Source organism: Colias philodice, chromosome 14 (genome assembly GCF_061535455.1).
Source record: "Colias philodice isolate Cphi_HAF_F1 chromosome 14, ilColPhil1 Martin Lab GWU primary, whole genome shotgun sequence".
NCBI classification, from domain to species: Eukaryota; Metazoa; Arthropoda; class Insecta; order Lepidoptera; family Pieridae; genus Colias; species Colias philodice.
Window position 1 is genome coordinate 4,456,526 of NC_143099.1, and position 20,685 is coordinate 4,477,210.

At 32.6% G+C, this 20,685-nt stretch overlaps 3 protein-coding genes across 3 annotated transcripts; 2 read left to right on the plus strand and 1 right to left on the minus strand.

Annotated features, from left to right (window-relative positions):
- Positions 1 to 1,657: 1,657 nt before the first annotated feature.
- On the plus strand, positions 1,658 to 7,202 carry Pak3 (p21 (RAC1) activated kinase 3). The gene is made up of 2 exons (XM_089703511.1): positions 1,658 to 2,542; positions 4,915 to 7,202. Exons 1-2 carry the CDS (start codon positions 1,837 to 1,839, stop codon positions 5,706 to 5,708), a joined length of 1,500 nt encoding a protein of 499 aa, XP_089559637.1. The 5' UTR covers positions 1,658 to 1,836; the 3' UTR covers positions 5,709 to 7,202.
- A 3,318-nt stretch (positions 7,203 to 10,520) lies between these two features.
- On the minus strand, positions 10,521 to 12,720 carry LOC149482773 (methionine synthase reductase). Its single transcript, XM_089703512.1, has 5 exons — positions 12,457 to 12,720; positions 12,239 to 12,385; positions 11,906 to 12,139; positions 10,950 to 11,645; positions 10,521 to 10,796 (listed from the first exon to the last, which is right to left on the minus strand). The coding sequence occupies exons 1-5, from the start codon at positions 12,577 to 12,579 to the stop codon at positions 10,581 to 10,583; spliced, it is 1,416 nt and encodes a 471-aa protein (XP_089559638.1). The 5' UTR covers positions 12,580 to 12,720; the 3' UTR covers positions 10,521 to 10,580.
- A 1,228-nt stretch (positions 12,721 to 13,948) lies between these two features.
- Positions 13,949 to 14,866, plus strand: LOC149482774 (uncharacterized). Its single transcript, XM_089703598.1, has one exon. It carries the CDS (start codon positions 13,949 to 13,951, stop codon positions 14,864 to 14,866), a length of 918 nt encoding a protein of 305 aa, XP_089559724.1.
- Positions 14,867 to 20,685: the final 5,819 nt, after the last annotated feature.

Below are 20,685 nucleotides of genomic sequence, written 5' to 3' on the forward strand. Positions count from 1 at the left end.
CCTGTCTCTCCCACATTAAGTGGCGGTGTCCTTACTGATTGGGTGGAGCCAGAAGAAGAAGTTACGAGTTTTATAGGAAAAAGTACTAAATTAAAGACTGATTTGTTTTTTTTCCATTTAATGAATAACAAAAATTATAATTTATATATTTTGACAGGTTTGAACAAGCTCATCATTTTATATATGTAAAGGACACAGATGCTATGTACGCCAACTCAAAAAGCAATGAATAAAGGCCACAAAAGGGCTGCTTCACAGCTTCCTAATATACATACAGGTATAACCCGAGCAGATAGAGTATAGATCTGAAGATTGCGAGTTGCGACGGGTACTTATGGTACGGTTGGCAAATTAAGTTCTATAACATCGTTTTATTGGTTCATCGATTTGTTTTAGTTTGTAACAAAAACTTAACGAAAATAAATAACAATCAAATGTAACGCAAACAATATAACAATCAAACTCTACAAAAACAATAATTTATAATACCTATCAATAAAAGCCACTATAACTCGGAGCGCGTCAAGTACCTAGCTTAGAAAGCGAATCCTATTATTTTTTTGCAACGCGTACCTCACTGTGTGAGTATAGACAGCGATAGAGAGTGAGCGAGAACGTATGCGAGCGGACGCCATCTTCAGATCTATTCTCTATCTGCTCGGGTTATATGTACTACCTGTACTACTATACTGTATCAAGGTGAAGTATTTTGCTTGGCTTAGCTGTCATTTAAATGAATGAGTTTTTTGACGTGACATTAACGTCTTATAATTCGATAGCGCCGGCTGCACGCACGAAAAAACTAGACTCATGCGGCGTTACCTCGCTCTGAGGCGTTCCATATAAGGCTTGAAGTGCAAGCGAGAGCGCGGAACGAGCGACAAAGAAGCACAATCGGACGTTGTCACTTGTCACGTTCAACTATCGTCAGTAAACCGACTTTACAGACAACCCATTTTTTTTGTAATGAACGTGAAACATTGTCAAATATTATCAGGGACAATATAATATCAGGGAAGAACTCGAAAAGCGAAATGTCCAGCTTCCCGTAATTTATATTGGTAGGTAGTCAGGATTATCAATGCCTAATCAGTTTTTTTTAATGTTTATATATTTTATAATAATCCGAAATTATCAACCAACCTACAAACCTAATACCTACCTATTAATTAATGAAAGTAATAATTATTTTCTGAGTACTCCTCTACAAATTCCTAAAATTGCATTAAGGGCATTCATCAGTATTAACAAATCATACATATTGTCATTAATTATGCATTTTAAGTATTTTTAATTCCACAAAATATAGGTACCTACTTGTACTATGTTTACACTTTACAAGTATGAATCATCCAAAAATTCCTGTTCCTGTGTAAAGATAACAAGAATATATTATGTAAAAATTACCATCGTCAAAAAATACGTTCCATTACACCTTTATTATAACGGGTGTCGTCCCATTTTAACATTTAGCACTTTAATATTCCATCTGTAAAACATTCTATTAATCAATGTAAGTATTCAAATGCTTTATAACAATATTAAGCTAAATTTTACAACTATCAATAGCAAAACTTCATTATTAACCACATTTGTGAAAAGAAAACTTGCGTCAAACGAATTTATTTTATTGAGATAAAGTGAGTGACATTGACGTTTGATAAAGTCTGCCTGATGTTCTACGACTTTGTCCGTCCGTGATTAGCCACTCCTATCTCGGCAAGACTTAATTAGTTTTAATTCATGACAATCTAACGCAAGAAATGTAGTTTTGTGTATTATATATTGTTATTGTGGTGTTGTGACTATTACGCTAAGGTGCTCAAAGAAGTCACAATGACGGGACGCTCGGGTCGCGGTGTGTTTGGAAAGCTCTTCTCCAAGAAGCAAACAAATAGAGATGAAAGAGTTACTGAGATTGGTATGCCCACCAACGTTAAACAACACATACACGTGAGTAGAAATTTAGAAACAGGGATGTTGGAGGGTTTACCTGCATCATGGCTGAGGCAATTGAATGCACAAATCTCACCAGCCGAACAAAGTGAGAATCCAAATGCTGCTATTCAAGCTGTTGCGTTCCATAATTTTCATGTTTTGAAAAAGGAACAAGCAGAAAAGGAGCCATTCAAGCCTATAGTAACTGAAGAAGCCATTACAAAAGAGGGTATAGAAATGAAAAAGTTTTTAGCTAAGAAAAATGCTCACCAAAGTCAAGATTCAGATATTTCCATAGGTCAAAGTAGTGAGGAAGATGTTGGTAGTAGTACAGACACATTATCACAACGACAAACTATGCCTGCCGCACCTACAAAGAATAGTATTAAAAAGAAAGATGCAATAATGGATTTAACAGCTGTAGTTCAAGATCTTACCCTCATAGGTACAGAGCCTGAAGAAAGTCCTATCCTTAGGAAGAAAGAAATGATAAATGCTGCTATGAGTGATGAGGAGGTCTATGAGGAATTGAAAAGAATTTGTAATAAAGATGATCCATATGTGAGATTTGAAAGAGTCAAACAGCTTGGTGCTGGAGCCTCAGGTAAATAACATTATGTTAAATCACTTTATTGTATATACTTTTAGTATTCATGGTTTAATGAATATTATTATATTTTAAACTTATTAAATCTCTTTCACCTTTATTAGATTCTAAAACAATTTTGAACAGGGAAGTCAAGTTTAATTTGAAGAGAATTTTGTTATCATGTTCTGATAAACTTGAGCACTGTATCACAAAAAATGTACACTATCACTACACACAGTACCTTGAATACTTTTGTATCTAATACAAGTTTAATATGTATTGATTACAGTTTCATTCATGGCTTATTTTTGTTTCTTTTAATTTGCATTTTGATGGTACTGATTTTTTGTAAGCTATGGAAATACAACTTTGCCTGTGGTTTCATTAATCAATGAAACCACATAGGCAAAGCTAGCTTACCTATGATCACCAGCAGGCTTATTAAAATTTTGTAATTTATAAGATGTCTAACAACAAATTCATCTACAATTGATAGAAATAAATTATTACATCCTGTGTTTGTTAAGATGTCCAACCTTGAAGGTTGTGCATTTTTATCAAGGCAAAAAGCTATGTGATTTTATCCTCCTTTGAATTAAACAAATTGACCTTCATTTGTTGAACTCAGTATATGACAATAGAACTAAAAATCTCACACATAATGACCATTGTCCACTTTCAGTGTAACATTCTTTTTTTTAATTATCTAAATATGTACTAAAATTTAATTAAATCTCCACCATATATTATTTCATTATGTTGTATTGAATGAAAAATACTTTTTTATCAACAGAATATGTAAAGTTATTTTTCCCAATATTTTGTAAAATGAAATGTTTCATACATTTATGAAATTATTGAATTTTCAATTCAATATAATATTGAATGTTACACGATAACAATTAGTGTGAATAGACATAATCAAACTTGTGGTTATAAATTAAAAAATCCAACACATCCACAACACTGCAGCATTTAAACATTTCAACCTATACTTAGATCTGTTGAAAATATTGATATTTTTGGTTTTATGGCATTCAAATGCTTAATAAATATAAATAATAGAAAAAATTGCGGAATGGCGTGAAAGGATGCGGCTTCGAGTCCCGCCCCGTGATCGAATTTTTTCTATTCTTTATAAATTTATGTTGAAAATATATCAAAAGTAATTTCAGATTGATTACAAAAACGAAAAAAACCCAAATATAAAAAAATAGGTGGTTTTTAGGTTAATATTTTTGTTGCTTTTGATTTTTATAAAAAAATAAAATATAAGTTTGATGAACAGGTAACTAATTGGATTTTTAATCTTATATATAAAAATGAATCGCAAAATGTGTTGGTAAGCGCATAACTCGAGAACGGCTGAACCGATTTCGATAATTCTTTTTTTATTATATTCCTTGAAGTACGAGGGTGGTTTTTATGTAGAGAAAACGTAAATATGTACCACGGGCGAAGCCGGGGCGGACCGCTAGTTTAATATAAAAATATTTATTTAAATTGGTAACATTTTTCATGTTACATGTTATGACATTATAGACATGTAAATTTAATGCTTGAAAGAAACTTATCCAATTATGTTTAGCAAGAGTTCCCAGAAGTAGATTGATATTTATATCTTATCAGTTTGTATTATACAGCTGACCTTGATTATTTGATTAAATATTGGTTTACATTACTTTGGTATGCAATATATCTAACATTGAAGAACCTAGTGAACTTTATTTACATAGATAAATCATTTTCATACTATAGTAATTGACAACAAAATATCATGCAAATTATTCATAATATATTCGAAAATACAAGAAGTATGTATAAAATGATTAGTAATTTATACATATTATTTACTTTATTCGAAACCAAATCTTTCTGTCCTTGTGTATGGTTTCTTAACCATACAATTTCAACTTAATGTAAATACAAAAATCGTATTCGTTTGTTGTAACTAGCCACGTCTCATAAGAATATCTTGAATGCACTGTTACAATTTAGATAACAAGTAATTTATCACCGCAGTTGTAAACAAACACATTCGTAAGTGAACACATATTATACACAAATAGAAATATTTCAGTATGAATATAGGGTATAATTTTTTTTTTAAATTAATATTGAAAATATGAATTTTATGAAATTATTATAGGGGGGGTTTGTATTTTAGCCGTTAAAGAACATCATCTTTAACCCATTGACCACCGAGCGGCCCGATCGGGCCGAGACACAATAGATTTTCTATTGTGTCTGTGATCCGAGGACTGACGGATTAAACTGCTTATTACGGACCTATATGAATTATGAAACTTGTCTCAAAATGCATAAAGGGGTTTTTACCATATCTTTGATTTGTGCCTGCTCTTAGATTTTTCTTTTTTTTTCCACAGGTGTGGTGTTCATCGCGATTGACAGCAAAGACAATTCAAGAGTTGCCATAAAAGACATCGATTTGACTAAACAAACCAAAAAAGATCTCATTCTAAATGAAATTAATGTGTTAAAAGACTTCAATCACAAAAATCTGGTCAACTTTCTAGATGCTTTCCTCAGTTATGATCATTTATGGGTCGCTATGGAACTTCTTGACGGAGGCTCTTTGACTGATGTTGTAACTGAAGTTGTTATGAAAGAAGGTCAGATAGCAGCTGTCTGTCGTGAAACATTACAGGCCATTGCCTTTTTGCATTCCAAGGGCACTATACATAGAGATATCAAATCAGACAATGTCCTTCTTGGAATGGATGGTACTGTCAAAGTAACCGATTTTGGTTTCTGTGCTAATATTGTAGGTGATGAAAAGAGACAGACTATGGTCGGTACACCATACTGGATGGCACCAGAAGTGGTCAAGCGAAAGCAATATGGAAAGAAAGTAGATGTGTGGTCACTTGGAATAATGGCAATTGAAATGATTGAAGGTGAGCCACCATACATGAAAGAAACGCCTCTAAGAGCTCTTTATTTCATAGCAGCAGTGGGGAGACCAAAGATACCGCGATGGGAGAAGTTGTCGCCAGCATTCCAAGACTTTTTGGACAAATGTTTGCAAGTGGATGCAGATGATAGAGCTACAGCTGAAGAATTATTAGAGCATCCTTTCCTTGAATGTGCCATGGAACTGCGAACATTAACTCCACTCATAAAGGCTGCACAAAGAATATTACACAAGAATTTCGACTGAATTAAATTGACAGGAAAGCTTCCAATTTAGATACTAAAAAGTCTTATTTTGGCAATAACGTTTTTACACACGTTTTGATAATTATTTTAAGCATTCTGAAAACTTTACAATCTTATGAAAATAGGTCCATATTTTGAGTATTTTTTTACTTTGATCAAATATGATCAATAAGTAATTCGTCCAAATATGATGCAGTGCCAAGTATAAAGGTAATATTTTTCGTAGTCGTTACTCGTTAGTGTGTATTGGCTAGAACGTATTTATAAAGATACGGGAATTAAAAGTAATCAGTGTAATGTGCTTTAAATGCCACGTCACATAATATTTATATTTGAACGTGAGATAAGGTTAAATCGTCATGCATTGTTTTCCGCTCGATGCAGGCTTATTCGACATTACATAAGGTCTACCGTATTAACGTTTACAATGTTGATCTTTTCATCATAAATTCATATTTTTTTAATATACAAATTTTATTTTGAATACATTTACAGACCTACAATAAAAAACAATGTATACTAGACCTCTGTAAATAGAAATATTAATATTAAGGCATTGTGTTCAATGTTCGTAAATTCGCTAGGGTATTGTGATTGTACACACTAAGCGTTATATCTCTTGTCTTATCAATGCTATAGACTTGATATCGTATCTATCTAAAAATAATATGATAAAAAATCTTAGGCTAATGTGTAATATGTGTAAAATTTTACAAATAGCTAGGTTTTGGATGCTTGTCTGTTACTTAATAATTATTATTCTGTCCAAAATGGATTTAACGAATTTTACGTTTATAATTGAGTATTTTTATTGGCGTTAGGTTTATTTGAAAAGTTAATTAGGTTTTGATCATCTTAAATAAATTACATTTCTGTTAAAAATAAGACTATTGAACGTAAGAGCCTAAAAGAGTTAGATTGCGTCCATAATCTTTTCTGAACACTATACACTGTGTAGCAAACCCCACACCAAAGCTATTCTCAACCAATTCGTTCCCTTTAACAGGATAATTGGGTTTGAATTGTATTTTGTGACAAGTGTAAGATGACGTAGGACGTAGGAACGCTATTCGACGATGTATTGCATTTGCATAGTCATGGTCGTGTTGAAATTCGATTATGTAACATAGGATTGTTTATTAAAATTGCTGGTTGAGGTAAAATAAATTTAATACATAATTATAAGACAATTTCCGTTTGGATGCAGTTAATAAAATATCATGAGATCGACTAAGAACGATCTTCCCTCATTACGATCTGGAATAAAATAGGTGTATTTGACGAATGACCAGCTTATAGACCAACAATATTTTTTTTAAAACGGCAACCATCAGCTACTCACATGCATAAAATAAATAACATTTTGTCGCTCAAGCGAGCGAGTAGGCACTAGTCGGGCAATTACCGGATTTTCGTATTGCCTTTCTAGTTTCTGGAGCGCGTATATAAAAGCTAAAACAATCTATGGTGTTCCTCGCTTTTGGGCACTGGTGCATTATAGGGGTCGATCAACTTTTAATGGTCCGACGGTACACGCATCATGTCCCTGAACGATAATTAATAAACATGAAATCAGAAAGAGTTAAATTGGTTTTAATTATATTCCTCTTAATATTTTCTAACATTATTGTGAACAATATTTTACTTGCTTTATTAATTTGTGCGTAGTTTCATGGTTGTCCAGAGACTAAATGCAATTTTCCAGTACTATCACATTTGTCCCCAAGCTACTATGCATAAACAAACTTCGCATCACGAACACATACTATCACGACCATAAATACCAAATAGACTTCTTGATTCAGTTCATGATTATTGACATAAAAACATACAAATATTTTTTTTTTATTGGATATAATACGTTTTTCAGGCATTTTACTTTTGTCCCCATAAATCATCTACATGGCACAGGTCTCACAGACAACCGTAATTTAGTTATGGAAACAAAACACAAATGGCGCGGTAGATTCCTAAACAACAAGCTAAACACAACAATTAACTGTCGGGCTCAAACGCCATTTTGATTTGTATAAAATCACGGCAACAGTCGTCCGAGCGATGTTGGTGAGTGTGGGGTGGCTTTATTGTCAGTCCGTCAGACAACTGTGATTAAAGCATAAGTACTTGATGCATTGTTATCAATTATACTACACGAGATGCGCTTTCGTCTATAATTTAGTGTGAGCTGAGATTAATATATAAAATAACAATAGTATTTGCTTGGCGGCTCAAAACGTTAAAAATGTCCCGCGGACAACCAGTCACTGGGCCAACCAAAGTGGTTGTACCATGGACAATTTGGTTGTACCTAGGACAATAATTATATAAAACTTATACTTTAACAGTTAAATAGTTCATGTTTTGTTTATTACTCGGCTGTTTCGGGAACACATTTTTATTACGCGATTTTATGTCTAGTTTAATTGTAATTTTAACATTTCAAAAATCAAGACGCTACTACTACAACTAAGATGTCCCCATATGAAAATCACATTATACTTCATTCATTCAGTTATATCGAGAATCAGTTCATTTTAATTAAGTAAAATCAATAATACGATACGTAACAACCTCGCCTTAATAGTTTTTTTGTAAAAAATATCACTATTTCCGCTTTACTGAAACTTTTTTATATATGAAACATTATTTGGTTGTTCAAAAGACATCATTCATTTCAATTTTAATAAAAATATTTCGTATTTTGGGTGTAAATAGAACAAATATCAAAATATTATTTATTATTTAATATTAGAAGAATTTGTTTTAATTCTTAAGGGAATTTAACATTTAAAAAAGTACTATTGTGTAAGTTGTCCAAAGGACATTATTTCCCGTGAATAGATCGGTTCGTGAAGGTAAATCCACAAATGTATTAAATCAACTGCACTGCTGCTTATATAATCTTAATCTACGAAGAATTATCTTCTAAATGAAATAGTAAAATGCTGAAAATTAAGTAAAAAAAAAAAATACGAGAAAATTATGATCGGGACCTTTAAAAATTGATTGACCCATAGCCTCTACAACATATGGGCTGATGATGATCGTGATTAATGTTAAAATAAACTAATTATATTATTATATTCGCAATCGTAAATGAGCGAAGATTGTGCGATTAATCTCTGTATTCTTGGATTGTTAGATACAAACTTATAAATTCTCATCACAACTGTAATAAGTAGTATAAACATTTAATATTAAAATACTCGTTTAAGACTCTGGTGAATGAATAGGACATAATAAATATAAATAGTGACTCTATAGAGTCTATACCAAAAACATACCTACATAAAATTTTAAATATCTTATGAATACAAATAAATAAGTGAAAATTGTAACTTCTTCACAATTTAATAATAGCCTCATAAATTTAAATGTGTCACCCTTATCTCTGAAAGAAAGTAAAATATTTTTTGAACATGTTTCTCTGACATTCCTTATTTTTTCATCTTAAACTGACCAAATATTTTTATACTTGACTTTGTAGTGCTTCTAGATTTAAGGCTTAATGTTTAACTGAGACTGTTCCATTTACACATTTTTTCTATGTTCATTATAATTCCCTGACTGGCCATATTAATATTTATATTTTTTAAAACTTATGAATGAAACCACACTATTTTCTTATAGAAATTTAATGTGCGTCATATTGTAATAATTTATTTACTTACAAATGATATATTGTATTCTGCACAAGTATTAATTGTGAACATAATATGCAAATACATATTATGTAATTTAAGCGCAATAACCAATAACATAATTTAGAAGTATTTTTTGTTATGTACAAAACATAGATTGTGATTTGTTAAGCATTATCTTTTGCAGTAAATATTAATTCACTACAAATGTTACTAAAACATTTTTACTAGTCTACACGCACGTTTACATATAGTATGAATATGAATTATTATACATATAGTTAATAGTACTGTGTTGAGAAATAAGTACAATTTTTGTGGGAACTTTTAATTTTTGGCTCTGCTGTTCCTGAATCTAAGCTTGAAAGCTTGGGCTTATTTCTGAATACATCGTATTATTATTATCATATAAATTTGTGGCCATTTATTTTGTATTGTATTCATACCATAGTACATATTTGTTAAGTAGAACTGTATAATCACGAGAATAGAATAGTGAATTTACATCAGCATTCAGCAGGCAATTTGATTAGGTATGATTACATACTGTGAAAGTACCTATATATTTTTTTGTATTATGACTACAGAGATGGACCTCGGTCCGAGGAGGACCTCTGAATATTCCATACAAGAAATAATCAAAATTTGAATAGTTTTTAAGTAACTCGTTTGGATAAATATTACCAAGAGTGCCTGCTTGTATGTAGTATTATAATATCGATTGAAGTGAATAAAAAATAAGAAATTTTCAAATAAGTTAGAAACAACACTAGGGCAAACCGGTTTTTTGGTATTTACGCTTAAACGCCCTGCCGAAGTATTAAGCTTGTAAGATGTTTCACTCATAATTAGAGTTGTATGTAAAAATTGCTAATTTCTTTGGATTTATTCATTTCATATTATAAGCATTTTGCTGTCGCACAACGAATTGCATTAATGTATTAAGGCTATACTATACAGCATAGTGATAAGTTTGTATACACCAATGACACTTTTTGAACATTTTATTAATAGAGTTGCCTATTAAATTATTTTTTTAAATAATTGCAATTTATTTGTAAAATACCTTCATGCCTGTAGCATATTTTTAGATAGATCATATTTTTTTAAATATTCTTCTTAATCTACAGTGCTTTATCATCAATGCAAGGTAACAAATAAAAAGGCCATGGTAAAATAAATAAAAAATGTATTTACACAACAACGCATTGTATGCTAAATATCACAAAATTCTAATTCCAAATGTCAGCTATGTATCTTTTTTCCTTTTGCATATCATTCACATATTTTTCTGCTTCCTGTTTCGTTACCATATCATATCTGATAATACAATCAATCAATACTTCCTTAACTTGTGATGCAATCACTTTAACATTCCCACAGATATACACATAAGCACCGGCTTTGATTAATTTTATTATTTCATCTGCATTTTCTTGAAGACCATCCTGAAACACAAAAAGTATGATACAATTTTAAATCTGGTAATATTGTCATATATTTAATAAACCTCTTCTAGATTTACTGAAAATACTTGTTAAATTTAGTTTCAACTGAAGCTTTTGATAAACTAATAATATAATTCAGTATGCCTTTCTCACCTGTACATATTTAATTTTGCAATTATCTACTCTTGAAAATGCTGTACTCAAATTACTCAAAGCACCATTATTCAAAAAGTTATTTAATTCCTTCTCATACAAATAATCCAAAAGAGGATTTCGGCAGCCAAAGAAAAGCCATGCAGGACCCAAGTCTTTGTTTGAACTATTTCTTAAATATTCCCTCTCTTCTAAAAAACCAATGAATGGAGCCACTCCTGTGCCAGGACCTATTAATATAATAGGTGTTTCTGGTTCATTAGGGATTGTAAATCCATTCATATTCTGTCTTAAATAAATTGGTATCTTAATATTAGTCCCATTGTACAGATTCAAATTCTCCATTTTGGCCTCTAAATTGTCATTTAATATTAATTGTTCCAACCACCCAGTTGTCAAACCTTTCCTCTTATTCCCAATATTTATAACAGAAAAGCAGATCTTAATTGTATTTGGGTGTAAATTTAAACTATTAACTATTGAATAAGGCCTCGGTAGCAGTCTAGGTAGATGCTCAAATAATACTTGTATTGGTGGTTTGCATGATTTAAACATACACAGAAGATCAAGTAAACAAATGTTTTTGTTTAGAATATCTGATGTGTACTTTGTTGATCCTTCTTTACTACAAAGGTATTCCAGAACTTTTCTCTCTGTTTTATCTTTTGTATGTCTAGACAGTGCCAGCAGGAACAACTGGAAAAATATAGAAATGAATATTACCAAGTGTAATGTGGAAATTATCACATATTTGAAATAAACTTATAAAATTAGTGGGTTATATAAAAAAGCTAAATTATCTAGTGACAATAAGTTAATGTAAAAGAATTAAATGATTATTGATGCAGCCAAACAGTTTGTATGAAGTGCACAAAAAAATCCTAGAATGGATTATACATAAATATAAATATTCTGATAAATGAGACAGTTAGTCAATATAATTAAAAAATCTTTACCTTTTTGACTACCCCTCTTAAGTCCACACAGTTTGTTAAAACATGTTCTACAGTTGATTTCACTGGTATGTGAGGAGAAATTTTTGCTTTTTTACCAGGTTCTATAGATAAGCTGTATTGCAGGTCCTTAACATCATCGAGACCCAAATGAGAGATAATGGTACTCACTTCCAATGCATTGTTTCTCGGTATAATACCTATGGTATCTCCAGGACTAAAGGTAAATTTACTACCCTGGAATATAAAAGACAGATAATAATGAAAATAAACAGTATGCTTAAGTATTAGAAAAACAATAAGTTACAGTTAAGTAATATTGTTATAAATACTTACAGATATATCAAAATCTATCTCATAGATGTCCTTGCAATCATTGTTCACGGCAGATAATCTCCGCCAACTCTTTATAGAACTCAGAAATAGGTCAGATCGAGCAAATGGTAGTACTGGTTTCGATGCAACATATTCTGTGCTGCAACACTAAAAGAAATATTAACTTTATAATTTGTAAATGCTGTATATATTCGTATTTTGTAAGTATGTAAACTTACCTCGGATTTCTCATAACTAATTTGTAGGAAGCATTCTTTTACACTTGGTAAAGTAAAACTAACCAAAGACGTGTCTTTTAAAGTTTCTTCGATTATACCTAGATAATTTTGTAGGAGCACCATATTTAAGAACGTCCGCTAATTATTTATTGAATTGATAGCTAAACTATTTGTAATTTGAGTAACATTTCATAATAATTATGATTCACAAATTCCTAAAAAATGTGTAACTTGCTTGGAAGTCATATTTTGAATTTGAAACTTGTCAATGTCAATACTCAGTCGTCAAATTTGACACTGTAGACTCTTTTTTTTTTTTTTATAGTGGAGAATGCATTTAGGGCTTAGATTTAGAGCTTATACGCACTATGCGGGTAGTCGCATTGCGGGTAGCCGTCCGGCTGACCGCAAGCACAATTATGTACGTAATATTCATTTCTATGCGCACTGTGCGGTCTGCGGTAGCCGCATCGCAGTGCGCATAGAAATGAATATCACGTACATAATTGTGCTTGCGGCCAGCCGGACGGCTACCCGCAATGCGGCTACCCGCATAGTGCGTATACGCTCTTAGGCATACCCAGGCCACTCGGGGGAAGAGCCCTGGGTTATGTCGGACTCACCCTGCTGAGTGCAGGGTCCTACCGACTAAACTCCACTGTGTTCCGCCGTGCCGCTTTATTGACGGGGCCGCGGGTATTCGGTAGAACCGCGTCCGCAGACCCGTCAGCGGCAGCCTGTCTCCAGGCCCAACGCGAATGTGGCGGGAGGCCGCCAGGTCTACCTTCCTGGGGGGGCGGCGTGAGTGGAACACTTCTCACGCCGCCTCTCCGCACCGGATGATGGATTATATCCCCGTTCCATCATCCGGTGGACACTGTAGACTCTGAGTCAAAGAGTACTATAATAATATGCTCTGAGTCTAATTAACACCGAGGTCCGAGACCCGTGCCGAGACCACGGCGGCTACATTAAATTACGTTTAGTTATTAAAAAAACGCGTCTTTATTATTGAATATGGTTACTTCGGTTAGGTACCTTACCATTTTGAAAAAAAAAATAATAATTGATAGCGTCCAATAACTTTTACGTTTCTGTTTTCCCTTCCCCTCTTGGATCGATTCAGAACAGTCGTGTATTTTGTTGCTTATTATTTGTTTAATTAAAACGCATAAACTTAAAAAATTACACCGCTAATAATAGGACAACAGCAAGTGAAAGAGATTGAAACGTGCAGCTACGTTTGTAAACCGAGCTCTTTGCGGGTTATAGTCTCCTGGTACACAAGATAAGATCGCAACTGTGAGTACAACTTAATCACGCTATCCTTTTCACTCCTGCTGCGCAGTACGCACCTTGCACTGAGTCATCATCGGACTTCATTCACCGCTTACTTACGATCGATCTATCGAAGGCGCATGAGTAAAGTCCGCCATTCTATAATTGTCAAGAAGTTATCCACGCGTATTTTTATCTACCCTCAACTTAAAAAATGCATCGATCACCACCGACAAGTTATAGAACATTATCTGACTCACAACTATGCACTACGGCAGGCGATGATGAAAATAATATTACTTTAAGGAGCGAAAAAAGGCGTAGATTGTCGGGCGACAAGTCCGATGAAATGATAAATTTTAAATCTGATATGCGAGATATGCTTACGAAATTATTCTCCGATTTGTCCGAAAGGCAGAATAGTCGTTTAGAGTCCATTGAAAAGCGTATTTCACTTATGGACACTAAAATTACTAATGTCCAGCACACAAATAAGGACATAGAAAATTCACTGAATTTTACAAACGAACAAATAAATGAACTCACATCTAAAATTGAATCTATAAAGTCTGAATTTAATAGTGTCAACTTCAAAATAGGTATAATAGAGGAAAATATCGACTTACTGCAGAGAATTTCACGTAAGACAAGCATAGAAATACGAAAACTCCCTAAACAGATAAATGAAAAGAAAAAGGACCTGTTCTCGATTGCATCCAATTTATTGTGTCATCTTGGATTAGAAGACGAACAGAAGAATGTACGTGATGCTTTTCGTCTGCCGAGCAAGAGAGACTCAGCTGACTCAACCCTGATCGTCGAATTTACAAATACATTATCCAGAAATACGGTAATAGACGCCATCAAGAAATTTAATAAAAGTAACCCATCGCAAAAGTTAAATAGCAGTAATTTAGGTATTAACGGTCAATCGAAACCTTTGTTCACCTCTGAATATCTCACCCCAAAGGATAGACGATTGTTTTTCCTAGCAAGGGAATTTGCGAAGTCAGAGCAATATCATTTCTGTTGGATGAGTAACGATAGAGTTTTTCTCCGGAAGAAGGAAGGAGCATCTCATATTTTGGTAAAAAACGAAGACCAATTGAACCAATTAAAACTTAAGAAGTGACTAGATGTTAAGCAAAAATTAGTTATAATTTTTTTCTATTTTTCTTATAAAAAACATATAAAAATAATTGTAATTTACTCAACAATTTACATAACAGTTTACATGAATTACAAACTTTACACGCTCAAATTAATGTACAATCTTTTACTTTATGATTTAAAAACCACTCAAAACAACATCACACATATTCCACATACACAAATATTGATTAATATTTTTTTACAAAATTTTTTTGTTTTACAAAATTTTCAACGATCGCTTACTTTGCTAAAATTTTCTAACAAAATAATATTGTTTTACGGAATGTTACAATTAATAATCTATCCAATAATATTTTCAAAACTCAATCATTTAATTTTGCGGTTCCTCAACTTAGTTAAAAATATTAAATCACAACTCTCATATATTGTAAGGCGGTTGAATTTTATAATTAAAATTACTTATATATTTCTCTTAACAGCACAATTGTTTAAACTTTACAACAAAATTCAATACCTTAAGTGATAATTTAGAATCTGATATAACTGAAAGCCTTAATATCACGTGTCAAAATGCAAATACATACTCTGAATGTCCCTATCTAATTGAATATCATGCTACTCAAGGAATATCGGTACTATGCGCTAATATCAGGAGTATTAACTGCAACTTTGACTATCTTGTATCAAGTCTATCAACTATGAACATGACAATTGATATCATTGTCCTAACCGAAACTTGGACAGATGCTAACAGTTCTCCCCCCTTGCTTCAATCATATAATATGTTTCATACTAAAAAATCATTCAATCAAAATGACGGCATTGTTGCATATGTAAAGGAAAACCTAGGATGTACTTATACTGAACCTCTTTTCCAGGATGGAAACTGTCTGATTTTATATATTAACAACTCATATAGTATTATTTGTTGTTATAGACCTCCTAGCTTCGTTAATCCATCTAACTTTCTTAATTCGCTCGTATGTATACTGGAGCAAACAAAAACAAAAAATATTATTCTTACAGGTGACATAAATCTTGATATTATCCAGAATAGTATCACGCCACACGTTAACGAATATTTAAATATAATAGCTGCACACGGACTAAAAGTAGGCATTAATCGTCCTACACGGCTGCTAGCCTGTTTGGATCATTTTATGATAAAGTCCACAAAAACATGCCGTACCGTCATTCTTCCTGAAATATCTGACCATAAACCTATATTGCTTTACGTTCAAGATCTCGAATCATATAATAATAATGTCATTCCTTCTTCAAAAATAAACATACGCCTGCTTAAGGAAGCCCTTAACCAAAAGACCTGGTTGCATTCTAACTTTTTTGAACTAACTGATCCTGATGTTGCTGCATCCATATTAATAAGTTGCTTACAAAAAGCAATTAATATTAGTTCTACAGTTAAGAATATCCCTAAACGAAAGCAGATACTAAAACCATGGATAACCTCGGGAATTCTTAGATCAATTCGGAAAAGGGACGTACTACACAAAAAATCTAACAAGACACCGAACGATATAGTACTCAGAAACTGCTATACAAAGTACAGAAATACATGCAATAACATTATTAAATCACAGAAAGAACTCTACTTCCAAAATAAATTTAAACTTCACGCAAAAAATATCAAAGGTACATGGGAAACTATTAAAGAATTATGTAATCTGAAACGATGTAACAATTCAGCTATTGACCTGTTGAATTTAAAAAATACGCACACTGAATCATTAGACTCCGTTAATGAATATTTCACGAATGTGGGATCAAATTTGGCTAACAATATCTTAACTACAATCAATAAAACTGTCGCGGATCTCTCTACTAAAGCTACACATTTTAATGGACCGATTAATTCCATGGCTTTAATCCCCACTGACGCTAAAGAAATTGCTAATATAATTGTCTCAATGAAGAAAAGTGCTTCGGCAGGCCTGGACGGTATAAGCTCATCTGTGTTATATAACCATGTTGATATTCTTTCTGAACCTATTAGCTACCTTTGTAATTTAAGCATAAGCACGGGCCAATTCCCCAAAATTTTAAAGAAAGCAGTTGTTGTTCCGATATATAAATCAGGAGAAAAGACCCTACCATGTAATTACCGGCCAATTTCCCTTTTATCTAGTATCTCTAAGATACTAGAAAAAGTGGTTTCAACTCGATTGATAAAATTTCTAGATGCTAATAACATTATTTCTAAAAATCAGTTTGGATTTCGTAGTAAACTCTCGACCCAAGACGCTATCCTCAAACTCACTCACTGTATCACTCATCACCTGGACCGAGGCAATAAATGTTTAGGTATTTTCCTTGACCTTCAAAAGGCATTTGATACAGTGAGCATACCTATTCTTTTGTGTAAACTCCAGAACATAGGAGTGCGTGGCAATGTCTTAAAGTGGTTTCAGGATTATCTAAGTGATAGAGTCCAATGTGTCAAAGTAGAGGGATCGATGAGTAATCATTCTACATGTTCCTATGGTACTCCGCAAGGTAGTACTATAGCTCCTATCCTGTTTTTGATTTATATCAATCCCTTATGTGAGTTAAAAATAAATAACGCAGAAATTGTTACTTTCGCGGATGATACTGTCATCTTGTTCTATGATAAAGATTGGCTCAAGCTCAGACAGATTGTAGAGAGAGGGCTCGCTTCCGTGACAACATGGCTTGAGGATAATTTACTATCTTTAAATACTAAAAAAACGACTTACATCTGCTTTTCTAAGAGTAAAACTCTCTCTCCTTCACCTGATTTTGAAATAAAAATTCATACCTTCCCATGCAATAGGATTCCCAGACTGCAGTCAACTTGCAATTGCGAGAAACTACTTCGAGTCGAGCACACCAAATACTTAGGTATACAGGTAGACAGTCACTTAAAATGGGATGTTCAGGCCTCTTATTTAGTAACGCGGTTACGAAGGATGATCTATATATTTAAAAATCTAAGAGCAGTAGTAAATAAAAATACCGTTTTACTAACATACAAGGCACTAATAGAAAGCCTCTTAAACTATTGCATATGTGCATGGGGAGGCATGGCTAAGTCCCACCTTATTCATGTCGAGCGAGTTCAGAGGGCAATTATTAAAGTAGCGCTAAAATTACCATTCAGATATCCCACTACAAATCTATTTAAGGAATCAAACTTATTAAGCGTACGGAAAATATATTTAAAGGAAATCCTACGACGATATCATACACAGACAGTACCAGCCTTACAGATTGTTAATAAAAGAAGAGACCGATTCCCTATGCCGCGTACTAATAGTAGGTTTGCTAAAAGATTTTTTCATTTTGCTGCCCCTAAGTTTTACAATATTATAAGTAGGACCCAAAAAGTTAGGACTTTAAATAACAGTTTATTTAAAAAAGCGGTCATTAAATGGCTTGAAAATTATGATTATGATGAAATAGAGCAGCTCATAAATAATGGATAGATGTCAATAATATAACATACACAAACACACAACACTCACATGCACAAGCACACACATTCACAAACACACACACACACATATACACACACTCACACTAACAAAATCACGCACTATACTTGTAAAAAGCTTGTAAACGCACAACTGTATATTTTATTATATGTTTTTTTTTTTTTTACTTACTCTGTTTTTTAAATGTAATCTTTTTGTTGTACTGAACATGTTCTGGGAAGGAACTGTCTTCCTTAACACAGGATTTTCCTAGCTAGGAAGACAGAGCCACACTGTAATTGTACTGTATTAATTTTTGTACTCAATAAAGATATTTTTTTTTTTTTTATTTTTTTTTGTTTTTATTTTTATCCGACTTTAAAAAAAGGAGGAGGTTCTCAATTCGGCGAATATATTTTTTATTTGTATTATTTCTAGTTTTTAGTTTAGTTAGCAGCTAGTAGTAAGTCCTAGTTAGTAGTAGTCGTTAGCATTCATGGCTAATCCACAGATTTTCATAAAATTTGTTACAGTTGGGCCTAGAGGAAGGACATACACAATACGTTTTACCACAGACTAATAATAATATACTACGGTTTTACTAAGATAACTAAGAAGATAACAAAACTTTATCAGAGAGAAACATGAGATGCGAACGTTTAAACAGCTCTAAGAGCGTATACGCACTATGCGGGTAGCCGCATTGCGGGTAGCCCACAGGGTAGCCGTCCGGCTGACCGCAAGCACAATTATCCACTCAAGTGCGGGAGCCATTTTGCAAAAATCGGGTCTTGTGCGAAACCGGCTCCCGGTGCCGCCGCAGTTGGGGTTTTTGGCGGTCCAATATTTTTTTAAAGTCGATTATCTCAGATTCCTTTATCAATAGCACATTTGCAAGTATGTATATTCATAGATAATAAAATAGTCTATGCCTTGTCAAAACATGGTAACATTTAAATAAATAAAAACAACTTGTAAGGGCGTTTTCACATTATCCGATCCGATATCGGATATCGGAAGCCGATAGCCGATATCCGATATCGGAGGGAAGTAAAATGTATGAAATATGTACCTGTCTTTCACATTGTCCGATCCGATATCGGATATCGGAGCCGACATCGATATGCCCGTGAGCTATCGGACGATAATGTTCAGTGTTGCCAACTCAATTTTCGAAAAGGCAGTATACCAACAGCAAAAAAGCACTAGTTTGTGTATTTTCAGTCTAGATATATGGCGCTAAATCTTTAAAAAAATTCTTTGCTTTAACCTAAAATCCTTTCTATTAAAAGAAACCTTTTTTTATTAAGAAAACACACATTTAAGTATTTATAGGCATTAAAAATACGATTTATACGGCAGCTATTTTAATTACCGTATTAAAATATACGGCAATTGGCTGAACTGAAGTAAACAAAAATATATTGCGTTCTTAAATTCAAATATCTATTTTCGAAAATATTAGTGTCTATCATCTTTATTTTAACTCATTCTGCCTCGCTCCTCCTCCTACTCGGATGTTGGTTGTGCTGTTTATTGTAGGTACCTATTGTTGTCATTGAGTGCTTTGTTTTTAACCGACTTCAAAAAAGGAGGAGATTTCACAGGAGATTGCTTATGACAATAAAATAATTTATGTATCTTTACTTACAGGAAATAACAACAATCATATTATAAAATATATATTTGAACGGGTGACAATATTATTTACAGTGTAATAAGAAAAAGAATAGAAAATGTGAACAAAGATTGTATCACTTAATAAATTTATCATAGGGTACTACATGAACTTTTATAAATGTATATAGTGAAAAAATGACTAAATGACTAGGTACGTCTTGTTAAAAATACATTTAATAGATTTTGAAAGGTATTTACTGATACATAATATGTATTACTAAAACTATTAACTAATACTAGGTTGTAGTAGGTATTGATATAAATTTATTTAATTTATAATGTGTTAACATAATATACTATACAAATAACCGATATCAAAATTCAAAACTATTTAGTAAATAGCACATCTAAATAATATGCAGTAATTAAATATCAAATCTTTTTTACATTTTTCTTTTCTTTTTTTGAAGTTGTTTTTTTTTACGTAAGTAGTTATTTTTAATGTATGTACAACTATGATCTATCATTTGAATTTTCTTTAATTATACCTTTTTTTATCAACTGGCAATTTAGTTTAGTTTTCTCTAAAAATTTCTGGCAACACTCATGATGATATCGGAAGGATTTTATCGGACAATGTGAAAGGGAAAATTGTATCCGATATCGGATATCGGCTATCGGCGTCCGATATCCGATATCGGATCGGATAATGTGAAAACGCTCTGAGTCAAAGCAAATGTACCCTTGTAATTTTTGTTACATTTTG